A 26,076-nucleotide genomic window follows, 5' to 3' on the forward strand; every position below is an offset into this window, starting at 1 on the left:
ACTGGCGTCAAGCAAGAGTTCAGCCTGGTTCAACTTCAGAGGTATTGCAACTTTTTTTTTTTTTCCCGGAAATTTTTGTTACATTTTTGTATTTGACTTTAATAGCGCGGCCCGGTAGTCCAGTGGTTAGCACGTCGGCTTCACAGTGCAGAGGTACCGGGTTCGATTCCAGCTCCAGCCTCCCTGTGTGGAGTTTGCATGTTCTCCCCGGGCCTGCGTGGGTTTTCTCCGGGTGCTCCGGTTTCCTCCCACATTCCAAAAACATGCATGGTAGGCTGATTGGACGCTCTAAATTGTCCCTAGGTGTGAATGTGAGCGTGGAGGGTTGTTCGTCTCTGTGTGCCCTGCGATTGGCTGGCAACTGATCCAGGGTGTCCCCCGCCTACTGCCCGAAGACGGCTGGGATAGGCTCCAGCACCCCCGCGACCCTAGTGAGGATCAAGCGGTTTGGAAAATGGATGGATGGATGGATGGACTTTAATAGCCACACTGTATTTAAAATGTTTAGGTACATTTTTCTTTCCCAATGAACAAATACATTCAAAATCTTTCTGAGCAAAAGAAAAGAGTGTATAGACCTACCTGGGTTTGAATCATCCTATTGACATACATGTACCGTGTATGAATTACATGAGATATTTCTGCTCAGATTTTTTTATCTTCAAAAAAGAGCTGACATTTGTGTCTAAATAATACATACATCATGAGACAGAGAAATGAAAAAGCAAAATGGAAAGACCAGATGAATGTGTTGGCAATCTGGGTGCTTCCAAATCTCTCAACGACATAAGATAAGACAAGACAAGACAAGACAAGACAAGACAAGACAAGACAAGACAAGACAAGACAAGACAAGACAAGACAAGACAAGACAAGATAAGATAAGGTATCCTTTATTCGTCCCACACTGGGGGACATGAGAGACTACCGAAGTGTGGAGGTACAGAAGTGTGGAGTAAAACGACTTTTTCCTGGCAAATACGTTCAAAAGTACTCACAAATATTTTTCAACGCAGTCGCAAGGAGGTGTCAAACCTACTCGCAAGTACGTTCGGACATACTCGCAAATACGTTTTTTTAGGCTAAACACTACAAACCTAGTATTTTTCCATGATGCCATGGGGTGTTGACTTGTGCATGCATTATGGTAAAAAAAATGCTGAACGTAAATCATGCACTGCAGACAAAATAAAACCATCAAATTTTGAATGTATAATATTTCCTTATTTAAATTTTTAATGTACTGGTACTGTATATTCATCCATCCATTTTCTGATCCACATATCCTCCCTAGGATCGCAGGGTGTGCTTGGGCCTATCCCAGCTGTCTTCGGGCAGTAGGCGGGGGACACCCTAAACCGGTTGCCAGCCAATCGCAGGGCACACAGAGATGAACAACCATTTGCACTCACAGTCACACTTAGGGCCAATTTAGAGTGTTCCGTGAATTTGCCATGCATGTTTTTGGAATGTGGGAGGAAACCAGGGTACGTGGAGAAAACCCACACTGGAAGACCGAGGCCCTGCACCTCTGCACTGGGGGGCCGACGTACTAACCAGTCGACCATGGGCCCGCTTTGTGCTGGTATAATGCAGGTCAAATGCTATCAATAGCCCATGGCACCAGAAAGAAATGCTGCATTTGTAGCATTTAGCCTACAACTACATTTGAACTTATTTGCAAGGACGTTCGAACCTATTTGCAAGTATGTTCCAATGTATTTGCGAGTACGTTCAAACATATTTGTGAGTATGGTTGAACAAACTTGCGAATAAATTTGAATGTATTTAAACACATTCGAACGATCTGGCAAGTAGGTCTGAATGGATTCGCCCGTCAAAATATTTTTACCTTACATTAGCAGCTCCATTCAGAAAAGAGAAAATGCTCAGTGTGTCCTGAAAATCCCAGAAGAAGATTATACTGCCTGTCACAAATTTATTACTGTATATGTGAAGGGCACACGTCACGCAATAGCCATTTATTTCCTAACTATATTATTAACATGCCAAACAACGGCCATAAATATTCTGAGATTAAATTTATTTTAAGGCTGTCCCCCTAATAAAACTTTATTTAATAATCAACGTTGTTGAGCTTACTGACACAATCATGAGTTTATATCTCTTACTGGTAACTCTGAAATGCTGCACTGAAATCACGCATAAAACTTGTTTCACATATTTTGATAATCATTCAGAATTAAGAATTACTTAAGGGATATTGTCTTCTGAAAGATTTGCTTTCTACATCTTAATTTATGTGGTCACAATGATAATCTTTTTTTAAACCTGAAATTACACCTATTACAAAGTGAAAAGGTGAGCAAACATCAAGTTTTGTCCAGTTGAATGAATCACACCAATCTGGATGTATTTGTAAACTCTGGCACAAGTGTTCCTGGCCTGAGTCTTTAAGATTAACTGTGGCTCCACCACTTCAACCAACGCCAACAAGTAGCCACCCCTGCAGTCTCATTTTGAAGAAAAAAAAACATTTAATTAAAGTAAAAGCTACCGAGTCGTCAAACACTGCATTACTGTTATTGCAAGGGCACATTTGTGACAAATGTTTCTGTGACATAATGTAGAGAGCACCACTCAGCGGAGCTTCTCACTAAATGGAATAACTTATGGAGAAAGAAAACAGAAATTGAATGTGACTTCTATCAAGCACTCGCCAGGCTCGGTGTTTTATTTACTACCATCGGGTTATTTGTCACGGGGTCACTCGGAGGAAATGCAGAGAATGTTCCATTTATTTGACACAGTGGAACTCAGTACCTTTGAAGCTCGGTGGGCAAGTGTTCGGAAAAACAGAAGCCACCTTCAAAACACAGCCTGACAATCTTGCTCAAGTCCGTCATCTAGTGGTACTACTAATTTCGGAGCCTGTGTAAAAGTCCGATTTCTGCTCTGCCTCAAGGGAATCAATGCATGACTGTCTGTTGTGAAGTCGCAAGGGAATCAATGTAAGAACAACAAACAACAATGATCATCCTGACATGTGTAATTAGTATCAAATATCTCCATTTCTGGAAATAGTATCCTGCTAGAAAATTGCCTCAGTGGGACTTCTTTGTTTGTTTGAGTGGCATCACCATCAGTAACAACTCACTTTACTTTTCTGTTAAGTTATTCAAATGTGATGTCAGAATTTTGAGGCTTCTTATTTTCGTACTTTATCCGCATTTACTGAGGCAACCACGTGTTTATTCACAAATATTATATATGTGTGTATAAATACACACACAGTATATATGCGTCAGAATACCGTATATTCATACTAATTTACCGTATTACAGTGAATAAAATTTGACAGTACTTTACGTTAAGAGTGAACTCTTAAAAATATCACCACATTCCAAATTCAACTGCTTAGAAAAAGTGACAACACTTTCGGAAAACAATGATCTACCGCGGCGTTTACAAGGGAGGGTGGAATGCGTGCTTTTAAATAATAAGAAACGTGAAACCAGGCGTCACGTACATCAAAATGAAAGAAGAATGATCTATAAACATCAGCTTGAGCGCTTACCTTTACGATGCGTCCTCAGAAAAGTTCATTATCGTAACTTGAATTTAAAAACTGCACGATGGTTACCATTTTTACTTCTGTATATATTTTTTTCCGTGAGAAGGCAATACTGAATTGGATGCTTGTAGTTAGGAACTTGTGCTCAGTGTGGGCTGATGTTCTTGCTGCAGCCTTTCTCCCGGTGCAGCCAAAGAGTAGCATAGGAAGCAAGATGAGTCACCCGCGTCAATACTGCCTCGGCTGTTGATAAACTGCGCCTGGTACCTTTTTCAGAGAGAATTTTTAAAATGACTCTTGTTTTGTTGCACTTTGGATTCTCCGGAGCCCTCGCCAACTGTCAATACTTGGATATTAAACAATATTGTATATGAGTATGATGCCGTGCAGTTTTACACAACTGTAAACTACACTGACGATATTAAACACGTCGTTCATACATAATAATTCCGTCAGGGTCGTACAGGTCATAGCCTTCACTTTGTAATGCCAGACATCGTGATTTTTTTTGTAACAGATGTTATTAAAATGGTGTGATGGTCGCCACTTGTCATAATATAGTGCCCAGCAAGGTTAAGACAAAAATGTTAGGATTACTGGATTCCCCAAGGTCAGCGATTCTCCACCATGTTGCCGTGGCAACCTAGTGTGTGATAAAAGATCATGCAAGGATGCTGTGAGTAATTTTCCAATTTCACTTCAATAGAATTAAAAATATATATATTTCTTGGTTCATCTATCAATGCCGGTGAGGTACAGTGACAGGCGGAACAATTAAATGCGTTTCCATTTGATTGCAGAGTGAAAAAATAAACCTGTGTATTTCCACGTGTTGACATTCACATCTCAATACTCTAAATCAGGCATGTCCAAAGTCCGGCCCGCGGGCCAAATCCGGCCCGCGGTCGAATTTCATCCGGCCCTCGGCCCCTGTCATAAAGTCAGTGCCGTCTGGCCCGCAGGTTGGGCGCAATGGAACACGCGTTGCATTGACTGAGGTCTCGTCGACTGGTGAGTGATGTTTCATAGAGTACTGCTTCCCTCTAGTGGCTAAATGAGTAATAGCATTCACTAAATGAGTAACAGCATTTAGACACTAGAGGGCATCACTCACGAGTTAACAAGACATCACTCCGTGTTTATATTGACTGATATGTCATATTTCAAATTCCTGTTTCAAATGAACCAAAAGAAATTCTTAAGATTGTTGAAATTAAAATAAAAATGGAAATATGAAACAGACTGGCTTACTAAAATTTGTTGAACAATATTGTTGTTCAATGTAAAGAATGTCAGCCAAGGTCGGCCCCCGACATTTTACCACATAAAATCTGGCCCCCTTGGCAAAAAGTTTGGACACCCCTGCTCTAAATCGTCATTTCCTGCAAGTACATCTACTTTCTGTTCAACTAAACAGGGCCAAATTTCGAACTAAGTAAATTTGCAAGTAAAGTGAGACAAGATTGTTGTTATTTCAATATTCATACTTTTGTGGCATTTTGTTTGGTGGATTACCATGAAATTAGATTTTTTTCTGCAAAAAATGGTTACCACTTTGGCTCATGAAAGGTTGGGAAAAACCTCCAATAGTTGCAGATTTGTAACTTTTTGACTGGTAAAATGTCAGCAGCCACTGTGGTGCCCGTGATCACCAGGTATAGCCCGAAGGACCACGTGGTTAGCCGCGGGTCTTGTATAAAAATAGTTCACCAGTTGATGTGAGATTGTTTTCAAGGAATGTTGTTGAAGTCATCATCTGAAAATGTCAACTATTGTAAAGTTTCATGAAAATAACGTGTTGCATCTGGTACATGCTCAGCGTTGTCATATCAAAGAATAGCAATAATAGTAAAGATAACATTTCAATTTGGGCGGCCCGGTAGTCCAGTGGTTAGCACATCGGCTTCACAGTGCAGAGGGTGCAGGGTTCGATTCCTCCCTGTGTGGAGTTTGCATGTTCTCCCCGGGCGTGCGTGGGTTTTCTCCGGGTGCTCCGGTTTCCTCCCACATTCCAAAAACATGCATGGCAGGCTGATTGGGCGCTCTAAATTGTCCCGAGGTGTGAGTGTGGGCGTGGATGGTTGTTCGTCTCTGTGTGCCCTGCGATTGGCTGGCAACTGATTCTGGGTGTCCCCCGCCTACTGCCCGAAGACAGCTGGGATAGGCTCCAGCACCCCCCGCGTCCCTAATGAGGATCAAGCGGCTCGGAAGATGAATGAATGAATGAATGAAAAATAACAATAATAAAGCTGCGATTGGCTGGCACCCGGTTCAGGGTGTCCCCTGCCTACTGCCCGAAGAGAGCTGGGATAGGCTCCAGCAGCCCCCGTGACCCTTGTGAGGATAAGCAGATCGGAAGATGAATGTTTAAATAAACAATAATAAAGCAACTACTGTACATGGACAATGTACAATTACGATTTAAATGTCCAAAAAATGCCATTAACTTTCTTACGTCTTAAGCTGGTCTATAGTAATGGTTTAACATGCATTTGTTGCCCTGGTAATTTAGTATACAGTATTTTCTTTTGCAAAGAAAATAACACCGTTATGTCCAATAGAACCTGAATAAAGGTTTTGACGTTGCGTCGTGACGTCATTTGTTATGCCCGTCTTTGCACTTCCGAGCAGTTGAGCTAATATGTTTCCAACTGTTTTCTCGCGTTACAGTCGAATAGATATCGAATACATCCTGACGTACGTATATTGCCTACCTCTTGACTTAACAAAATGATTAAGACAGAAAAAATTCTCCATCTGAAGAGCAGCCGGGGGCGAAAAGTCCGTGTTGTCCGCGAACATTATTTGAGGGAGCGAGTTCCATGCTACAGCTCTCTGTGTCTTGCCGGCTGTGACAACGGTAAACGTGATCCAAACAGTGAATGTGCTTTTTTAAAGCCACATATTCATATACTGAAGCTACTATTTTTACTCAAGAGCAGAACTGTTGGTGAAATGTATTATCTGACAGCGTTAAAGAGACGGTGGATATAATGTTGATTTTTTCAATGTTCATAATTTTTTTTAAACACTATTAATTTCATTAATATTCAAAACAATATGTTCTATCACACCAAGGTAAACATTTCAATGTAATTGTAGGTAAAGTAATCTCTAAATATAAAACAAGAGGCTGCCTTGTTTTGCCCGCCATCTTTCTGCGACAGATGCAACAACAATGCAATGCAGTTGTGCAGTCACTTGAGGGAATACTAGAAATTGTTTGTGATGACGTTTAGCTTGCACCTCTGAAGAAGAAAATAGTGGTGGGTTTGCGAAGTATGGTCTCTCTGCAGCTCCGCAGTGCGCGTGCTTTAAAATGCACGCGTTTCGATATTGGCTTGTTGCATTCTATTAGTTCACCGCTCGATGTAACTAAATTCTACACACTGTACCTTTAAAAGCCACACACCGCTCAAAATTCATTTTGATTCATCAGTACTGTGTATAAAGAATAAAATTGCAAAGACCAATGGCATATGATTCACTGAAAAAAAATTACGTCTATTAAGCTTCAAAACAATTACATAACATGGACGCTGCCATGTTGGACAAACCTGTATTTGTGAGGTTCACGTAATTCCTGAGACGTGTTATGTACTGACTGTGCACCAGACTGCATTTTTTGGATGTGTTTCCTGGTCTGTTGTGCTACAAAAATGCTGCACGATGTCATTAAGTAGTCCCACAGTTTAAACAGCTTCCATGTTTCTTTGAAAAAAAAATGCATTACCGCTGTAAATGTCTTTTTTTAAATTATAAATCATCAGTATGGCAGCGTACAGGGTGTGTAATCATTTTGATTATTAATCCTCTTAACCTTTTTTCCCCCACAGAATCAGACACCTATGATATTTGTACTTTTAATATTTATGTACACTACCTAATAGAATGAAGGAAAATAAATTTTGAATCGTGTGTTCCTTTAAATAGGTAAGATTACTGAAAAATCTCTTCAGTTAAATACAATGTTGAAGGTTCATCGTTTGTCAAGTTACTCTCAACAGTACGTGGCTATTTTTGCTCTTTTGAATACTTTGGAACACCATGCTGCAGTGAGGTTAGTGCAAAATACAACGATCACAATGAAAAGTATACGATGGCTACAAATGCAATAATAATATTTGCATTTACAAGCATTATGTATGTATGTAATGGTCTCACTTTATATGCGGATCTTACATTGGACGACACAAGTGATGTTTTCGTGGTGACAAGAATGTAAATAAGTGATTGTCTGTGCCAGTGCAAGTTGTCATGGCTGTAGTATAGAGACAATTTAAAGAAAATAAATATACCATATACTAAATAATCCAGTGGCTGCATAGGAAAGAGAACAAAAGTGTTTCCCTTTTGATTCCCTATCCAACCTTCACAGATGGCAAGGTGTTGCCGGGAGATTTGACCCACTATGTGGTGCCTGATGTCAGAGTGGTGGTTGACTACCAGGAGATCTTGGAGTTCAGAGAGCTGCAGGGAATCATCTACACTCAGACAGCCTGCCAAGCCGTCTATCACTGCAAAGGACGCAGGTGTGGACACTTGTTTTTTTTTTTCTAATTTGCCGTCATTATAGTTGATAAAGCACTAAAGCAGTGGTCACCAACATGGTGCCCGCGGGCACCAGGTAGCCCGTGAAGACCACTTGAGTAGCCCGCCAGTGCCTGGACATTGTGATTTGCTAGTAGAAATTATGATTTAAAAATGCAAACATTGGCAGTACTGTGAGACATTTCGAAACACGATCAAAGTCTGACAATTTAAATCATCAAGTATTAAAAATAACCCATCCTCATATTATTGAAGGTATTTTGGACAAATATGTTATTTCAGACGGGCGGCCCGATAGTCCAGTGGTTAGCACGTCGGCTTCACAGTGCAGAGGTACCGGGTTCGATTCCAGCTCCGGCCTCCCTGTGTGGAGTTTGCATGTTCTCCCCGGGCCTGCGTGGGTTTTCTCCGGGTTTCTCCGGTTTCCTCCCACATTCCAAAAATATGCATGGCAGGCTGATTGAACACTCTAAATTGTCCCTAGGTGTGAGTGTGAGCGTGGATGGTTGTTCGTCTCTGTGTGCCCTGCGATTGGCTGGCAACCGATTCAGGGTGTCCCCCGCCTACTGCCCGGAGACAGCTGGGATAGGCTCCAGCACCCCCCGCGACCCTAGTGAGGATCAAGCGGTTAGGAAGATGGAAAAAAAAAAAATGTTATTTCAGACGTGTATCAATTTGGTAGCCCTTCACACAATCGGTACACATGAAGTTGCTCTCACCCTCAAAAATGTTGGTGACACCTGCACTAAAGTGTGTTGTTTTTATTTACTGGTATTGAAAATCTACACCACATGACACCGAGGTGACTCAAACTGCAATAAAACTGCAATGGTAAACCTTAAAAAGTACTAGATGGCTCGCTGTATTACAACCCACCAATAATTGTTGTCTTTGCCTTAGTAGGCTCTTTTTTTCTCGCAGAACTAAATACTGTACATGGGTGACATAAGAACTGTGATTCTTTTATTTTATTCAAGTCAAATAATTTCTAACGCCCAGTTGCTTCATTAGGTGCCAGCCGATATCTGGAAACTGAAAATAGAAACAAGGAAAAGGGGGGAAATGCATAATTATATGGGGGGGGGGGGGGGCTATAGGGGATAAAGAAAGTAATAATCTTATGTGCGGGGGAGTTGTAATGATAAGTGAGCAATACATTTTTCGATATCTTTTTTTTTTAAGAAATATGCAAGCCTTAGAACAAACAGCCTGTGTTGAAGTTGTTGTGCCTGTTTGTGTAGAATGAATGGAAAGAAAAAAGAGACTTTAGTTGTATCCACCGTACTTGCAGTCTGGGTTTGTGGAGGTTTTTTTTTTTAATAAATTGCAATACTATAAACGCCATGCCAATGTTCATTGGTGCAGTACTATCAAATACTGAGTAGCCGGCTATTAAATCCAAATGCAGAACCAAGACACTGTCATTACTTTGATGGAGACAAAAAAAAAAGATGGCTTTGAGAAGAGGTGCAATCAGTACCTTCATGTTATTTTGTCTCATCAATATTATTCTTGTTCATTAAACTTGTTTCAGTATACAGTATCCTTTTTAATAACATCCACTAACCTTAGGAGTTAAAAATAATTGTCATGGGGTGACAATAAGGCAGACAGAATTTCAGAGAACATTTAGAATCCAATTTTGAATTGAGTAATTTATTCTTGATAGATTGTTTGCCGATAGTAGGTAGGCAACTGGAGTGCCAAGGAATTTGCTAGCGATGGCGACTGCTGACTCGTAGATCCGCCAGTGGCTGGCGTGCATGTGGTGCAGTCGTTGAAGGCAGCTCTCTGGTTGCCATGATGCAGTTTAATGGTTTGGAACAAGTTGAACGAGCCCCGGAGGTTGGTTATTAAAAGTTCAGAGGTCAGAAGGACTGATGACTAAACTCTAACTTTTAAAAGTCATTTCAAGCTTTAACAAAGGTCCACAACAACAGCGACTCGGCGCAAAAGTGATTACTTTTGTTCAAAATTAAATAACTTTCAATGTAAATACTAAAATAACTCATTTGGTGAAATAAATTGGAATAAATAGTCTGATCATATATCTAACTAAACGCTTTATACAGCAAGGCCGTTGTACGGGAGTTGACAGCGGTCACCCTCGTTAAATCGGAGCTTTGCTGATGAAGCTAGATGAGAATGAGCCGGTGACTTGAAATGCATCTCTCCAACACAAACATCCAGGAGTGCTGTTGACGAGCTTGATGAATATTGTAGAAATAAGGAGTCCCACTTGACTGGTTTCATTGCAATTTGTCGAACATTTATGCTGACTGCGCTGTTCTAAAATGTTGCATCGTTAATCTGATGAACTTTTACTTCTTACAATGTTAGGTGGAAATCGTTGATGTCATGCTGATGTCATACCGGATCAGAAATTACATTGTGTGGTCCTTGGAACACATGAGCTCTATTGAAACACAACATATGTGACTTAAGATCAGAGGTGTCAAATTCATTTTTATCGCGAGCCACTTTGGAGTTATGTCTTCCCTCGGAGAGCCGTTGCGACAGTGAAACCGAATGAATCATTAATCATTACATCATATTATTACTTGTACACAACAAATCAAATTTATGGATTACTAGTTTTAAAATTAGTTACTCTTTTTTTGTTGTTTGTTCAATTATTGTTCCCCCCAAAATATAGCAAAATGTCAATATAATTTATTACGCATGACAGTTTGAATTTTCAGTCCAGATTTGCGCAAGGATCACGGAAGTTGACGCACATGATTTGCTTTCACGGGCCACATAAAATGACGTGGCAGGCCGGATCTGGCCCCCGGACTTTGAGTTTGACACCAGTGCTTTAGATTGACTGAAGCTGTTTCTCTTGTTAAGCAAACATAATAAATGTTGAAGTCAGTGTCAAATAGATCCATGCCGCATTGTACAGTCTTCATATTTGACAGGTTACAAAAATGGCATTTCACCATGCTGAGGAAAATGCGGCTGGCATATAGACTCCACCATGCAAGCAAATTATGAGCCCAATCATGAGAGCAAGAGAGCAGCGTAATCAGCAGCCAATGTTACTGCTCAAATCGGAAGTAGAAAACGTCACTAGAACAACTAGAAAACACCACTTCAAGCAAAACTGTTTTTTTTCTTAATTATTGTTTCTAAACCAATTATTGTTGTTTATTTGGTATTGTTTAATTATGGAAAAAAACAACTACAATGAATATCACACGAGAGAGATTGATGTTTTTACTCACCAACCTTTTTGTTATTAGTTGCGTTTACATGGAGATTTAGTGTTTTTTGTCATTCTGATTGAAACCTTTCCGAATGAAAATCTCTAGCCACCTGTTTAAATTTGACGTGATCTTTTCCGATCCGCCGTTAAACATGCTCCACGCCGTTAATCCGATCAGCCGTGTGACACACGCAGATCGATGTGAACATCGTGTGATTTATCAGGATGGAGTTCTTTAGCACAGTCTATTTACCACGGCACTTGTGATACTTTTAACCTTCTTAGTAAAGTAACATATTGATTAAAACAAGTTACAAATACTTAAAAACAAGTCCTCCCGTTGGAGACGAACTCTGATAAGACACTGCTGTTTTAAAGTGCGTATGCGACGACATCACTGCGCATTTACGTCAGGACAGGAACGAAGCTTGGCTGTTCGAATATCTCTGATAACATGTGATGCGTTTTCATGCAGTGTGAACTATAAAATTCAGATTTTTTTCAAATCCTACCTGGGCCCCTCTGGATATAAATCAGACATGAATGTGATGCGTCATCACCCATGTGTGCACTCTCCGTGGGCAAGGAGACAACTGACAAATTTCCGTGATTTGCTTTTTTTGTTTTTAGTAACAGCGTTGCCTTTATATTTAACTGTAATTTAATCCACTTGAAAGATGAAGCGTAAAGTTGATATACAGTGTATGTGATGATCGTAATACAGCCACGTCAAATGGTTGATTTATTACACGTGGCAATGACGTGACGTTACTTTTAGTAGTCTCCATAAAATGATAGTGACGAGGTTGCCCGATTGATAGGATAATCCACTCTCAAACGATTTGTTTGTGACAGCCCTAATTAATTTGATCATCAATGAGGTGTTGCTAATTATTTTATCTCTACCACCACCTGAGTTTTACTACTTTCCTCCTGTCAGGCAAAACATTTGTATTTGAAAAGGATTGTTGCTTGTTTGTCTCACTCTTTTTTTTTTCTTTGTTGATATTTGTCTGTGCAGGCAATATAACCGCTTGCGAAACCTGCTCAAAGACCCCCGACATGACTGTGTTCTGTTTGCGAATGAATTCCAAGAGTTTTCCTTCTGTCAGCGGGAGAATGGGGAGAGTCAAGAACAGTGGCAGACAAGGTGAGCCGCTCCTGAAAAAACAGACACTCAACATTATGTTCAAGCCAGAACCAGTACGCTGTTGGTGTGTACAGATCTCAATCAAGTGTTGCACAGAAGAGCAAAGTCTGGAGCGAACTACTGTACTTTTTGCGTTCATCAGGCTGCAGTTTGCATGTTTTAACCTACAGTATGTTCTCACTGTTCTTGGCCTTGTTAATATTGCCAGCCAAAATCGGACTTTTCGCCCATCCAGATTGAAACCGAAAGGCTCTTTTGTATAGACCGAGCAATCGCAAAGCATATGAAATTGTTATTTGCGAGACAGCTTGAAGCCACATTCAGGAGGTAGTTTCATATCGGATTTGGAGAGGACACGTCTCAGTCTGAACAGCTCCAAACAGCAATCAGTTTTGACTGTCCGTAATGTCAATCTTACTGACGCAAGACACAGTGCGCCATACCAGGGATGGGGCCAATCAAATAGAGTTGAAATATTGCTCATGTGTGTTCCACATTCCTGATTGAAAAGGTAATCTGCAATAGTTGTAGTTACGAGTGTCAGTATTAGTTTGTAAGTGAATGTACATTTTTCCATTTCATTCATAGCATAGAAGATGCAGTGACTTCATGTTTGTTTGTGTGTGCAGGTGTGTGTACTCTGCAGCAGTTTGGTACTATAACCACCTCGCTGGTATGATGGATGTGGTGATGATAACAGAAGACCAGGACATTATTGCTCGGTATAGCAGCCTCCACACTGGAGTGTACGTCATCTCTGTCCAGGTACGGGATTGAATACAGCTCGGGTTCCCACATCACGACAATATACTGCATACAGCAGGGGTCACTAATCTTTTTGTAGCCGAGAGCTACTTTTTGGCTACTGATTTGTGCAACGGGCTACCCGTTTGATACACACACACGTGATGTTAAAACACAGTTTGAGAGTTCTGATGAAATACCGTTGCTGTGTCAACTCGCTGTTCGGCAATGAAATGCGAATTTTTAGGGTCTTTAGATGCATTAAAACTCATGAAACATTGCACATCCATCAAGCCTGACAAAGTGGCTGGGAAATTGAAGAAACATGAACTCTAACCAGATGAAAACAAATCAAAGAGAAGAGATAATGCTTTACTTGTGGAACGCTGAGCCCTCTTTCGAATGCTTTCTGCCATTTTGTTTCTCGCATCGAAAACTGCCCAAATCGATCCACACTATCTGCCTCAGTCGTCTGCCTAAATCAGGGGTGCCGAAACTTTTCGGATTGAAGATCTACTTTGCGATCAACGAACCTCCTAGGATCTACCCTTATCGGCATGCGCGCGCACACGCACGCACACACGCACACGCACACACACACACACACACACACACACACACACACACACTCACACACACACACACACACACACACACACACACACACACACACACACACACATGCACGCTAGTGATGGGAATTCCGGCTCCTTTTAGAGAGCCGGTGCTTTTGGATCGGCTCCCTAAAAAGAGCCGGCTCTTTTGGCTCCCAAATGGCTCCTCAGTTTTTTTTGTTGCTTAAATTAATTTAATACCAAAAATAACGTAATATTATGTGTAAAATGAAGTACGAATGCAAAAAATAGACATTATATCAAATATTTATTATTTATATGACTTTATTTATATTCTTCTGAACATACTCTACAAAAATAAAACAAAGTACAAAGACCCATCTCAAAACAAGGTCGTCAAAAAGTTTTAGTCTCTGAATGTGTATATTTATAAGCTTTTAACTATTTACAGTAAAACAATATAAGTAAGCTTTGAATACCACACAACAAATTATAAATTAAAAAAAGCTGCATCCAGGTAAAGGTTTTAGCTTGTCTTTAGCGAAGATTGGCATGAAGAAAAACCAAGTGCCTCAGCTTTGAGGGGTTGATCCTCTTTCTCCTCTCTGCTAATATTTGCCCTGTTTTGGAGAAGATTCTCTCTGAGGGGACAGATGTTGCGACAACACACAGCCAATACAAAATGGATGAAAATCCCTTGCAATCATTTTACCCAGTTCCTCGTCAATTTCTGTTCTGTTTTGCTGGTTTTATAGCTTTTTGCATAAAGTGGCTCATAGAGCTCTGGGTTGTACATCTAGGCAGTTGTGACATTGCAGCAGCAGCAACAGTTGCAGACACACTAGCACCTTCATTAATAGCTGGTTCCCTTGCTTGTCTTTTCTCTTCAAATTGTACTGATGGGTGGATATTTCTGATGTGCCTGTGCAGGTTATTTGTGGAGCCTGATCTATGGGATATTTTAACCTTGCACAGTCTACACGCTGCCTTTGAACTATCAATTAAATTGAAATGAGTCCATATTTCACTGCGTTTCCTATCAATTTTCTCACCTTTCCACTTTCCACCGTGTTGTTTTTTTTCACTAACTCTCTCGTCTCCTCGTCTGTCTTGTTCGCGTGCTGCGCAGTGTGCTGCTGTGTGTCTCTTCTCTAACCCCTCCCCCTTCTCTAAACTGCGCGTGTGTGTGTGTGCGTGTGCGTGTAACCCTCCCCTTCCGGCTCCCAATCAGGAGCCGGCTCCCAATGAGGTGGGAGCAGGCTCCCATCGTTCACTTCAAAGAGCCGGCTCTCGGAGCCGGCTCGTTCGCGAACGACACATCACTAATGCACGCACGCCATGATGAGAAACAGCCTGAAACTGAGGCATGCGACGCACTTTTGCAGCCTGTTAACTATCGTAGCTCACACATACCGTTTTAAAGTGCTTCCCTGGGCCCTCCTAGATTCCTATTCTTTGCCCGTGCCCTCGGTGAATTGTACAAAAAAAAAACAAACTCAATAAGAATAATGACGATAAAAGATAGAGCGCAACAGCTCTGATCACAAGCTGCAATTGCAGACTGCTGAGCGCTAACAACTTCCAGTGACGTAATCACAAGCCACCGTAAATTCAAGATTTACCTGCTTTATTTTATTTTAAAAATATTTTTGGGGTGAAAATGAGACTGATATGATTAGGGTGCAGCGTACATTAACACAAAAAAAATGTTACTAACATGTACAAAGACACACAAATGGTTGTTTGTTTTTTTCTCCTCGACCACCTTCGGATCTACTTGGGACCTGTCATAGATCTACCGGTAGATCAGGATCGACGTAGTAGGCACCTCTGGCCTAAATCATCTGACTTAGGCAGACAGTGTGGACTGTAACGGGTTATTAAGATTTTAATAAGTCTTTTGAGTGGCCAAGGACATTGGAAGAAAGACTTTAAAGAATTATGTTGCGCCGGAAGGAGTGTAAATTTATGCATATATCACAAGTTGGCCCCAAACATTATGCTATATGGCTAACGACATACAGTATTATAATTAGGGCTCGGGTTAAAAAAAATCCGCTAACATAGCTAAGTTGACAAAAACAACATAAAAACGGGGGTCATCGCTATTACCAGAGTCATCAACAAATCAGGTACCGGTAATCAAGATTTGTGAGTGACAGGCTAAATGTTTTATATTATTATAAGTATTTAAACTATTATTAAACAGTAGTGACATTCTTTTATGTGAAGACACTGATAATATTCATCATTTTGTTTCACTCTGTTCCTATGACATGTATTTCAAAAAATGCATTTTCAAATGATCACTTATACAACATTCCTAGAAAATGACAATGCCCCATCACTGGTGAGCTATTTTTGGAATAGGCCATCTTGGTCCTCTCATCCAGTGTATACCACACACAGCCTTTTTGTTACGATCCCAACCTTAATTTAGTTTGGTGCTGATAATAGGCGTAGACTATGCTGCGTCATTGGAATTTTTCTGCTGCATTTTTAGTAAGGGCCTTTCGGCCAGGTGTTGATGAGTTTAATCACAAATTTCCAAAACAACGGTAATGTATGTGTTTTGCACATCACACATTTTCTTTAATTACAGAAATTCTCCTCATTCCCGACTTGGTCACTATTTGCCTTGGGCGGGGGAGTGGAGGGGCTGAAAAACTCAACTATTTACCATTGTGTGCTCTTTGAAACGCCCTAGAATAGCACAACATGGTGCCAAAGCTCTGTCGAGTTGAAAAGTAGTACAGGAGAGCTCGCTTCTGTAATTTGCCACGATGCATAGTACAAACCTGTTGAATTTGTGTCATTATTTTCTAGGAATATTTGCAAAACTTCTGGTCAGAGCTACGGGCGGCTCATGAATTGTACAGCTCCATTTGCCAGGCTCTACAGCAGAAGGAGAGTGAGTGCACTGAAAAAGAGTTTACTGACCACTTACCAGCTGAAATCCTGGAGGCTGGTATCAAATCTGGACGCTACATTCAGGTACCACATCTCTTTTTGTGCTTGAGCCTAACTTCTGCATCATAAAGCATCAAGAGTATGATGATTCAAAGATGTATTCAGTTTCAGAACAAAAGAAGATATCTGATGTTTTACAAATTGTCTGCGGAGCACCATTGACATTTTTTTTCCTCCAGATTATTTTACAAAACTGACCCACTTCTGTGTGCTTTGTCATATGCACATTTGTTAATCACAAAGTCTTTTCCTGCTGCAGCTTTTTGGCATGTTAAATTTGATTCAAAAAGATGAAATGGACCAAATTTGGACAGAGGAGGTTTCCAGACAGTGTCGACATGTTATCCTAACTCAGACCAGTTCCCTCGGTCATATGAACACAATCCTTGATAAATAGGCGCTGGAGGAGCTGTTTTTACCTTTAATTTAACGAGTTCACAATTGAAATAATTTCACAGACTTTCTCTGCCCGCAACTTGGCAAGCTACGTTACATGAAAACTGCAGGTGTCGCTTGACAACAAGGAAGCACTGGCATGTCCAAGGCCAAAATATTAATGAAGACACCTTTGGAACTGTTACCAATTTTGAAAAAAAAAAAGCCAAATTTGGCTGTTTTAACAAACAGCTTGCAACTAAAATGAACTTGGTTGTGAAATTTCACGCGTGATCTGTGGGTAGGCATGCAGAGGCCGAACTATTATGTATATAAAAGCAATTAAAAAGTCAATATTAGTTAGTCTGCACATCCAGTCAGTATATTCATTCATTCATTCATCTTCCGTACCGCTTGATCCTCACTAGGGTCGCGGGGGTGCTGGAGCCTATCCCAGCCGTCTTCGGGCAGTAGGCGGGGGACACCCTGAATCGGTTGCCAGCCAATCGCAGGGCACACAGAAACGAACAACCATTCGTACTCACACTCACACCTAGGGACAATTTAGTGCTTCAATCAGCCTGCCACGCATGTTTTTGGAATGTGGGAGGAAACCGGAGCACCCGGAGAAAACCCACGCAAGCCCGGGGAGAACATGCAAACTCCACACAGGGAGGCCGGAGCTGGAATCGAACCCGGTACCTCTGCACTGTGAAGCCGACGTGCTAACCACTGGACTACCGGGCCGCCCCCAGTCAGTATATGTAAATTTATTATTGTGCTGCACCATCCTGGTCTTTCCCGTCATTTTTAATTGAATTCTATTCTCAGTACTGTTATCAAAGCTAGTCATTTGTGTTGACCAAATAATCACAGTAATTTTCAAAATTCATGATTTATTCAATTATTGGTTGCAGTTGAGTTATCGCAGGCAGTCGATGGAGCCACTCGCCATCATACACACGTATTCAACTTTGTTCGGACATGAATGTAATCTTTTTTCCTCTCATCTGACGACTTTCTATTCACCTTTGGCATTGATGACTGCATGCCAGCAGATTATTTATTCATAATAATTAGTATTAAATATTATGTACCGGTAGTTATTTATTTTCCCTTTTATGCAGATTTTCCTTTTTGATTTTTTCTGAAGTACTTGTCTTCACTTGCTTGACCTGGATGCTAGCCCAGCTGATTCGCCGGGTGCGATGCAGGTTACACCCTGTCATGATCAACAATTGTGGCTCCAGATTGGAATGTGAGGACACGAAAAACATGCAAACTCATCACAAATTTGAAAGGAAAGTGCATCCTACTCATTTGCTAGAAAATGACTCAGCCCGAGTCTTAAAGCCTTCTAAAGGGCCCTCTGTAAAGCCAGAATGCCTTATTACTCTGCTTTAATTTCAAGATAAACAAAAGCAAGCATCACTTTTTCTTCAGCACGGTGGCTCGGCTGATAAAATAAAACAGCACTACCAATCTTTGTATTCCCACCACTCTCAGTGAAAACGATTTTTCAACATTGTATAACCATAAAATTGTTCCTGTTCAGGACCAAATCTTGATCACCTCCTACTGTCAGATATGTCAAGCGCTATAATTAAAAAAAAACAGAAATCCCAAACCATAAAGGTTTATATGCAAATCAATCCATAAATTATTAGAAGCAATTGGAATTGGAAAGCTCTCTACTGAACTCTTTCATTCCACAAGAATTAGGCCCCGCCTACCATGCACGTACTTGTACGTCTAAGTCTTTTTTTTTTTTTTGCGTGATAAAGTGAGAAGGGCCTGATGCAATCTGTGAATGAGAATAAGCCGTTTGCATTGTAAATAATGTAAAAAAGCGACCAGTAGGTGGCAGTGGTGCCTTACGTGCTTGAAATACAATACAATACAATACATGCCGATTTATATAGCGCTTTCACATGCTTTTACTGAAAAAACTCTTTTTCTCGTTTTTGTTTTGCCCAGGAATCGCCATTTTCATGAAACCTAGCCATTTTGTAATGCAGATTGCTGAAGAATGGAAAAAGAAAAGAGAAAAAATTCTTCTGAAAGAAGAGAGCCTAAACTTTATTTTGGCTCCATGTTTATATAGCATTAGAACCAAATATTCTGTCAGCCTTGCAAGATCAGTTAAAATCCAGTAAAACGCTGTGATTGAGGGGGTTGCTCCAGTGAAAATGGCTGGGATTGAATGAGTTAATGTTGAGGTATACTGTATAATTTTGGTGGTTGAGGCGCGGAATTCTGCGAGTTGATGGCTGCAGACAGCTGCAACCACCCTTGCTGAAGTGATCGTTCCCATTGGCTCATCAGTTAAGTTACCCCAAAACATTTCGACCTCCTCCCGCCTCACTCCTCCAGTGTATATTCACCCACATGAGCGAACACGCGATACACGTGGCGGGTCTTCGTCATTCGCCAGCAAAGCAGACGTCCGTCAGTGACGTTAGTACTGAGGGAATGCCTACCTCTGCGTAGGCACGACTGCAGCGCTTAACACAAAATGCCCAAACTACGGCCTGCAGGCCATTTGCGGCTCGCCATCATCCATTTTTTAGTGGCCAGTGGCATATTACTAAATCTGACATTTGACACGGCCCACAAGGATAGCTTGAAAAAAAAGACAAAGGTGTTCAGAGTGAGAAAGTAGGATATAAAAAAAATGGGTGCCACTACTCTTCATAAATTGATTCACATTCTGAACAGCTTTTCTAGGTATGCAAAGATCAAAATGAACGATTACATTTACAACTAAAACAACACAATTTCTCTTCAAAACACTGAAAGCTAGTTGAAGCATTTGGAAACGTAAATTGTTTCTTGCACATTCTACTGTGTCAAGGTGTGACTAAACATGTCACATTTAATCATTGTCGCGTAACTGTTCGAAATAGGGTCAGCTTGATACAGTTTGCTTTTGTTTTGGTTCTGAATGTGGAGATGGGATTCGGCTTCTGTTCAGTGCAGGGGTGGATCTTGTCTCGTGTGATACAGGGCTATTGGCCACCCTAAAATCTTGAAAAATCCTAAACCATTTGCCTTATCACCATAATAGAAAGCTGCTATGTAACAGTTTTCCAGAGTAACTAGAAAATGTTCACAATATGTCAGTGCTCGCTTGACTGATTTCAGATTGTTTAATGAATTCAAGTGGCCGTTGCATTTTTAGGAAATGCGGCCCTCGAACGAAAACGTTTGGACACCCTTGGCTTAACATGATCAAGATGTCTTTGTTGTCAGAGTATTTACCACAAAGCTAGCGCATGTTTTTATGACCTCTGCGTTGGATTATTGTAATTATCTTAGCTGGCTGATCTAGCATTTTTTTCGCCAAATGCTATGGCCCGTGCGACTCGAACAAAGAGAAGTGACGTTTCACAAGTGCTCGTATTCAAACACCGTTTCCTTGTAAAATTAATAATTGAATTCAAAATCGGCACTCTCTGCTTGGCTCTCGACGAAGGTGGACGCTTTTCTGTTCTCCTCCTGTCCTCCCCCTCACCTTCCCTTGCTTGCCACCCAGTCTATGTGCTGTCCTTGTCTGACTTTCCTAGCCTCCTATTGTATTTTAATCCTAAAAACAAACCATGGAATTGGTTGGACTGGTCTCTCGATGCAATCGACAACATTTTCTCGACGAGAAGAGAAGGCAATGGGGAGCCTACTTGCCCCTTGGGGACATTTGCTGCCGGGTACACCCTAGATCCCTGGAGGAAGCGGAGAATGGTGTGCCTGTCAACACTGTCCGTTGAGGATGTGGAAGACATCTACATTATCGGCCTTCTGATAGCAGGTATGCTGCTGTTTGGTGTGAGCAGTTTCCTGTCACTTCCTATCACAAAATCCAACCGACGGGAGCGGCTTTATTGCAAGTGAAGAAGCTGCCGGTCTTTCTAGATGGCATGGCACGAATGTCCAACACTCAGACCCAAGCGGTGACTGAGTTCAACCGCAAAATGGATGCGGTTTTGGAGCGTCATTGCAAGATGGATAACAACTTGGAGAAGTTGCAAGCCGCGCTCAGAAAAGGAATCGCGGATTTGGCTCATCGGCGCCATTGAAGAGAAACAGGCCACGGACTCAAGGCTGTCTGGAATTGTTGGCAGCCTGTTCCTAAAACATCTGCTATCTGGACATCTCCCCTGGAAGAAAGTACGCACGGAAGCTAGTGCCCTACCGTCACCCCCTCCTTCTCGGCCATAGACTGATAAGCCAGGACTGTCTCCATAAGAAGACCTTGACGAAGCAGCTGCAGCCTGACACGCACACACAACCAGACTATCACACGCGCATACACACCCTTGTATCACCGCCTTTATTGTTCCCTTTTTTTCCCTGCGACATGAACTGATCTGCCGAGCGCTCAAATGGACTGTGCAGCTCGTCGGTCGGGCCGCGTCGTGCCCCCCCCCCATCCATCCGCCCCCTTATTACATGTTATGTCTTGTGACTTGTTGTAACTGTCATATGCTTGTTTACATGCTGGGGTCTTTTTTTCCTGGACTTAAATTATCCTCAGACGAGGATAGTGCAAGCATGTTTTTTTTCCCTCTCCTTCCCCAGTGGTTTCCTTTCTGAACTAAGATCTCGGAGCGCTGTACACACGGCGAGTACCGACAGGCCCTTTGCACTGTATCCCATGATCGTCATTGTTTTTCATGTTTCTTGTGCAGAGCGTGCCTGTTAAGTCCTAATTGCCCCACGGGGATAAATAGTTTCCTGAATCTGAATCTGAATTCTTCTCGCCTATATTTTCAATCCACTGATTGAAAGGGATTTCCTCGCAGTTGGAGTTTATGCACAAGTATGATTTGGCCAGCGTCACAGCACCATCTCGCCAAGTGTTTGCGTCTTGACTATCTTGTGGCCACTTTGCATACAGAGAGTGTTGTTGCTTTGCTCAAACTTACGTGTACCTTTTATTTCAAGCTCCAGTCAGGTTTGGCATGCCAGAGTCACCACATTTTGTTCCCCGCAAAATCTTCCTTCGATCAACATCAATCACAACGTTCCCCTCTGTTTGTTCAGGGAACTCTGAATGTCAACAAACACAGAGCACAGACGGAAGCTTCTGTCAGAACGGAGGGTCTCTCAGAGAAAGATACAGGTACGGTATTCCAGCTGGGTTTTTTCGTTTTGTTTTTCTTTGCGAGACATCCTCTTGACTGACCTTGTGGTTTAACGCTCTTGTATTCTCTGTCCGTCCTTCATCTGCTGTAGAGCTGAGCAGCGAGGTGTTGGTATATGGAAACAAGCATCGTAACAGGGCTGTGCATGGCGACGTGGTCGCGGTGGAGTTGTTGCCGAAGAGCGAATGGAGAGGGAAGGTTAGCACCCTGACCGAAGGACAGCCGGAGGAAAAGAATGGAGACGACACCCAAAGTCAGCCCATGCCTACAGGTGGGGCCCTCTCATCTGAAACTCCTCAACGTCTTTTGTCAAAAGCAGTCCAAAGTGACTTGTTCTCGTCCATGTTTTAAATCCACTGTCTGAATTATTAAACTTGCAGGATGCGTTGTGGGGATCTTGCAGAGGAATTGGAGGGACTATGTGGTCACGTTTCCTCCGAGGGAGAGCACACAGTCCCAGAGCAGGAATTCTCAGCGCATCCTGACTGTGCCTTGGGACCATCGCATCCCAAAGATCCGCATCAGCACGCAGCAGGCCGACGCCTTGCAGGTCAGCTTTGCGTTTTACTGTGGTAAAAAAACAGCCAGAAGAGTGTTTCGTAATTGAGTTGGAAATTAGATTTTGAACTGTTAATTTGATTTCAGCCTGAACATCAGATAAGCTGTCAGAAGAAGGAACAAAGAAAGATGTGGGAAAGGAGTTGGGTTTTTTGTTGGTGTTGTATTTTCGCCTTTAATAGTGCCTGTAAAGCCTCAGGCTAATGCAGTGGATTCGATTGCCTTTCTTTTTTTCTTCAAAACTTCAGTATGAAAGTATCACAGAGGTCAGTTGTGATTCGAGGTGTGACTCCTTACTACCCCCTTGATTCCATGATTATTATTATTTTTTCAATAATTCAGTTTGATTCATTATCCCCATGCATCACATTCAGTATGACAGTATTGTTTGGTTTTCATCAATAAATACAAGCAGTCAGGTACAAGCCTATTTTTATATTTTATTAAGGTAGTGCATTTTCTATAAAGTGGTGACATGAAGGGATCTTATATAGCAACTTCAGCATCCTCAGCAAATGTCGAAACCTGCCGTTGACCCATAAAGAATACTGCCAGACATTTTTACGATGAAGGCTCCCACAACCTGACTTACTGCTGACAGACACACGTCAATTCTTGCTTGCGGTGCTCCGCTGTGCATTTTCCACGGCCCTTGAAGTCAGCAACGCAAGCCTGTCCACTCAAAGTGTCTCAATAAAGGGCAGATGAATGATGGAAACAAAGTCCAACTGCGCTCGAGGGGTCTCAATATTATTTTTGTGCATGGTTTTCATGCCTCATATTTCATATTTAACTGCCTCTGTAGTGTCCTTGCTTAGATGTAAGGGCTTATTCTGAGCTAGGCAGCAAGCTGGAGACATGATGCAAGGCATTCTCATAGTTGTTTGTAGCTTTTAATCTAAAATGTCATTTGGTAGAATAAAAACTACGTGCATGGATTCCAAGCGGTTATACAGGGTGTCCATAAAGTCTCTTTACCATTTCAAAAATGTATTAAAAAACCAATTGATTCGATATTTTTTTCAGATTTGTTCTATTGTATTCAGCGTGTATTAAAGTTTTTTTTAACCTCTTTTAATACACTTCTACATGCGCACCATTAGTTGCACGAAGCACATCAAGACAGTCCTTGATTTCTTGCCATGTTCGCTGTAGCATAGCCTCATCAATTGTGGCAATGGCATCAGTCATCCTTTGCTTTATATGTCAGTAATGTCCCTTATCTTTGTTCGATACATGATATCTTTAACATAGCCCCATAGAAAGAAGTCCAGGGGAGTGATACCCGGTGAACGTGGCAGGCCGGGAATTGGCCCATCCCTTCCAATCCACCGGTCTGGAAATGTTTGATTGAGGACCCCACGAACATGCAGCCCCCAATGTGGTGGTGCACCATCTTGCTGAAAAATAATGGTTGGTTCAAGGTCATTCAGTTGTGGTGCCACATACTCAGTTAAAAGGGTCATGGTAAACATTTTCAGAAATTGATGTCTCGTTGAAGAAAAATGGACCAATTATTCGATTGCACATAATCCCACACCGCACATTCACCTTTGGGCAGTGTGATTAAAAAACTTGAATAAAAGAACAAATCTGAATAAAATATCTAATCAATTGCATTTCTAATCAATTTTTAGAATGGTAAAGAGACTTTATGGACACCCTGTACAGTATATGTAGTAATCCTTCTGGATTTTCCTGAAGGCACACTTAAAAGCATTTAATTTTCTCAAAGTCAAGTTCAGTCAGCTTTATTGTCCAATATGCTCTATGTGCAACATACAGCACAGATGGCATTTCTTTTTGCTCAACCACAGTGCAAACATGCAGTGCATTGAAAACACACAGCTAAAGATAAGGGCAGAAAAACTGAACTGCATAAAAAAGACAAGGTCAAGTTATTGTCAAATATGTGTAAAGACATGAATACATTATACACTATATACAAATAAAACAATAAATAGCAATCAACAGACAACCAAGGGCACTTGCGGTTATTGCGAGTTAAAGTTGGGTAGTGCGTTGTTTAAGTGCAATAATCGGATGTCAGATGCTGAGGGAGGGTCACAGTTCTTTAGCCTGCGAAGACAATACCAAAAGCATAGTTAACTACTGACTAAAGGAAGGAAGAAGGAGACGAGTAAGACTTCTAAGTATATTTAGCCTCTTGTGGATGTGATCCCACAAGGTTTGTGTGCCTTTTTGTTCAATCATTTGTCTCCCTAACTTTTGTCTTTAATTGATTGTTTTGTAATGCCATTTGTATTTCTGTTTCATGTTCGTGTTTGTGATCAATTCTCATGGCTTTGTTACAGCTGCAGCGGTTGTGAAGGCTCTATAATATTTACAAAGTTGTATTGGATTGTATAGAATTCCCTTTAGTGTATCACCATCTAGTGGCCACAATTGTAGCTTCTATTCTATGTGCTTTATAATGCGGTGCGCTCGATATTTGAAAACAGCTTTAAAATAGGCCATTCGTTGAAGGTGTGCCTTACAATCTGAAGCACCTTATAGTGCAGAAAATACAGTGTGTGTGTGTGTGTGTGTGTGTGCGTGTGTGTGTGTGCGCGCGTGTGCGCGTGCGTGTGTGTGTGTGCATGTGTGTTCTGGAATGAATTATAAAAACATAACCTTCCTCTCCGCTTTGCTTCAGGACCAGAGAGTGGTAGTACGCATTGACTCATGGGAAAGCACGTCATTGTATCCCAACGGACACAGTGTGAGAGTTCTGGGCCGGGCTGGCGAGCTTGAGACTGAAGTACAGACCATCCTCATCGAAAACTGCATCCACGTTCCTCCCTTCTCCGATGCACAGGTCAATGGACGAACGCATACACATAGATTCTGTTCAAATTATGTCGTGAAGAATGTCACAGCACTGGAATGTATTTCTTTTCACCTTGCCTTGTGTCTGGTTGTCCCCAGCTGAGAGAAATGCCTGCAAATTCGCCCGAGAAGCCCTGGAAGGTGGATCCTTCTCAGGTGGCTGTGCGAAGGGACCTGAGGGACAGTCACTTGGTGTTCAGCATCGACCCCGCGGGCTGCGAGGATGTTGATGACACGCTGTCTGTGCGGAGCCTCGCTGGAGGGAAGGTGCTGGAGCTCGGCGTCCACATTGCTGATGTGACACACTTTGTTTCTCAAGGCTCCCTGACTGACTTGGAAGCACGCGCAAGGTGAGTGACGGTGTTGTGCCCTGCAAAATAAAAATGATTATGTCCACGTGGAGGGATGACCGCTTCTCAGTCGTCGTCTTGATTTTTCTT

General features: G+C 41.7%; 3 protein-coding genes across 3 annotated transcripts in view; 2 read left to right on the forward strand and 1 right to left on the reverse strand.

Annotated features, from left to right (window-relative positions):
- LOC127599708 (multiple epidermal growth factor-like domains protein 11) overlaps positions 1-3,714 on the reverse strand; it is a 145,915-nt gene extending 142,201 nt beyond the window's left edge. Inside the window, 1 exon segment of the mRNA XM_052063863.1 lies at positions 3,539-3,714. The gene's annotated coding sequence lies outside the window, so the exon portion shown is untranslated.
- Positions 1-26,076, forward strand: part of LOC127599794 (ras-related protein Rab-11A) — a 180,330-nt gene that overhangs the window by 151,572 nt on the left and 2,682 nt on the right. The window lies entirely within an intron of this gene.
- The window catches only part of dis3l (DIS3 like exosome 3'-5' exoribonuclease), a 28,787-nt gene continuing 8,838 nt past the window's right edge, over positions 6,128-26,076 (forward strand). Inside the window, exons 1-10 of the mRNA XM_052063873.1 lie at positions 6,128-6,395; positions 7,914-8,067; positions 12,316-12,444; positions 13,074-13,209; positions 16,590-16,757; positions 22,149-22,227; positions 22,341-22,520; positions 22,630-22,799; positions 25,464-25,625; positions 25,736-25,986. Of these exons, the coding sequence (XP_051919833.1) occupies positions 6,266-6,395; positions 7,914-8,067; positions 12,316-12,444; positions 13,074-13,209; positions 16,590-16,757; positions 22,149-22,227; positions 22,341-22,520; positions 22,630-22,799; positions 25,464-25,625; positions 25,736-25,986 (1,559 nt within the window). The 5' untranslated portion in view covers positions 6,128-6,265. The remainder of the gene's footprint in view (positions 6,396-7,913; positions 8,068-12,315; positions 12,445-13,073; positions 13,210-16,589; positions 16,758-22,148; positions 22,228-22,340; positions 22,521-22,629; positions 22,800-25,463; positions 25,626-25,735; positions 25,987-26,076) is intronic.

Source organism: Hippocampus zosterae, chromosome 4, assembly GCF_025434085.1.
Source record: "Hippocampus zosterae strain Florida chromosome 4, ASM2543408v3, whole genome shotgun sequence".
Taxonomy (NCBI): domain Eukaryota; kingdom Metazoa; phylum Chordata; class Actinopteri; order Syngnathiformes; family Syngnathidae; genus Hippocampus; species Hippocampus zosterae.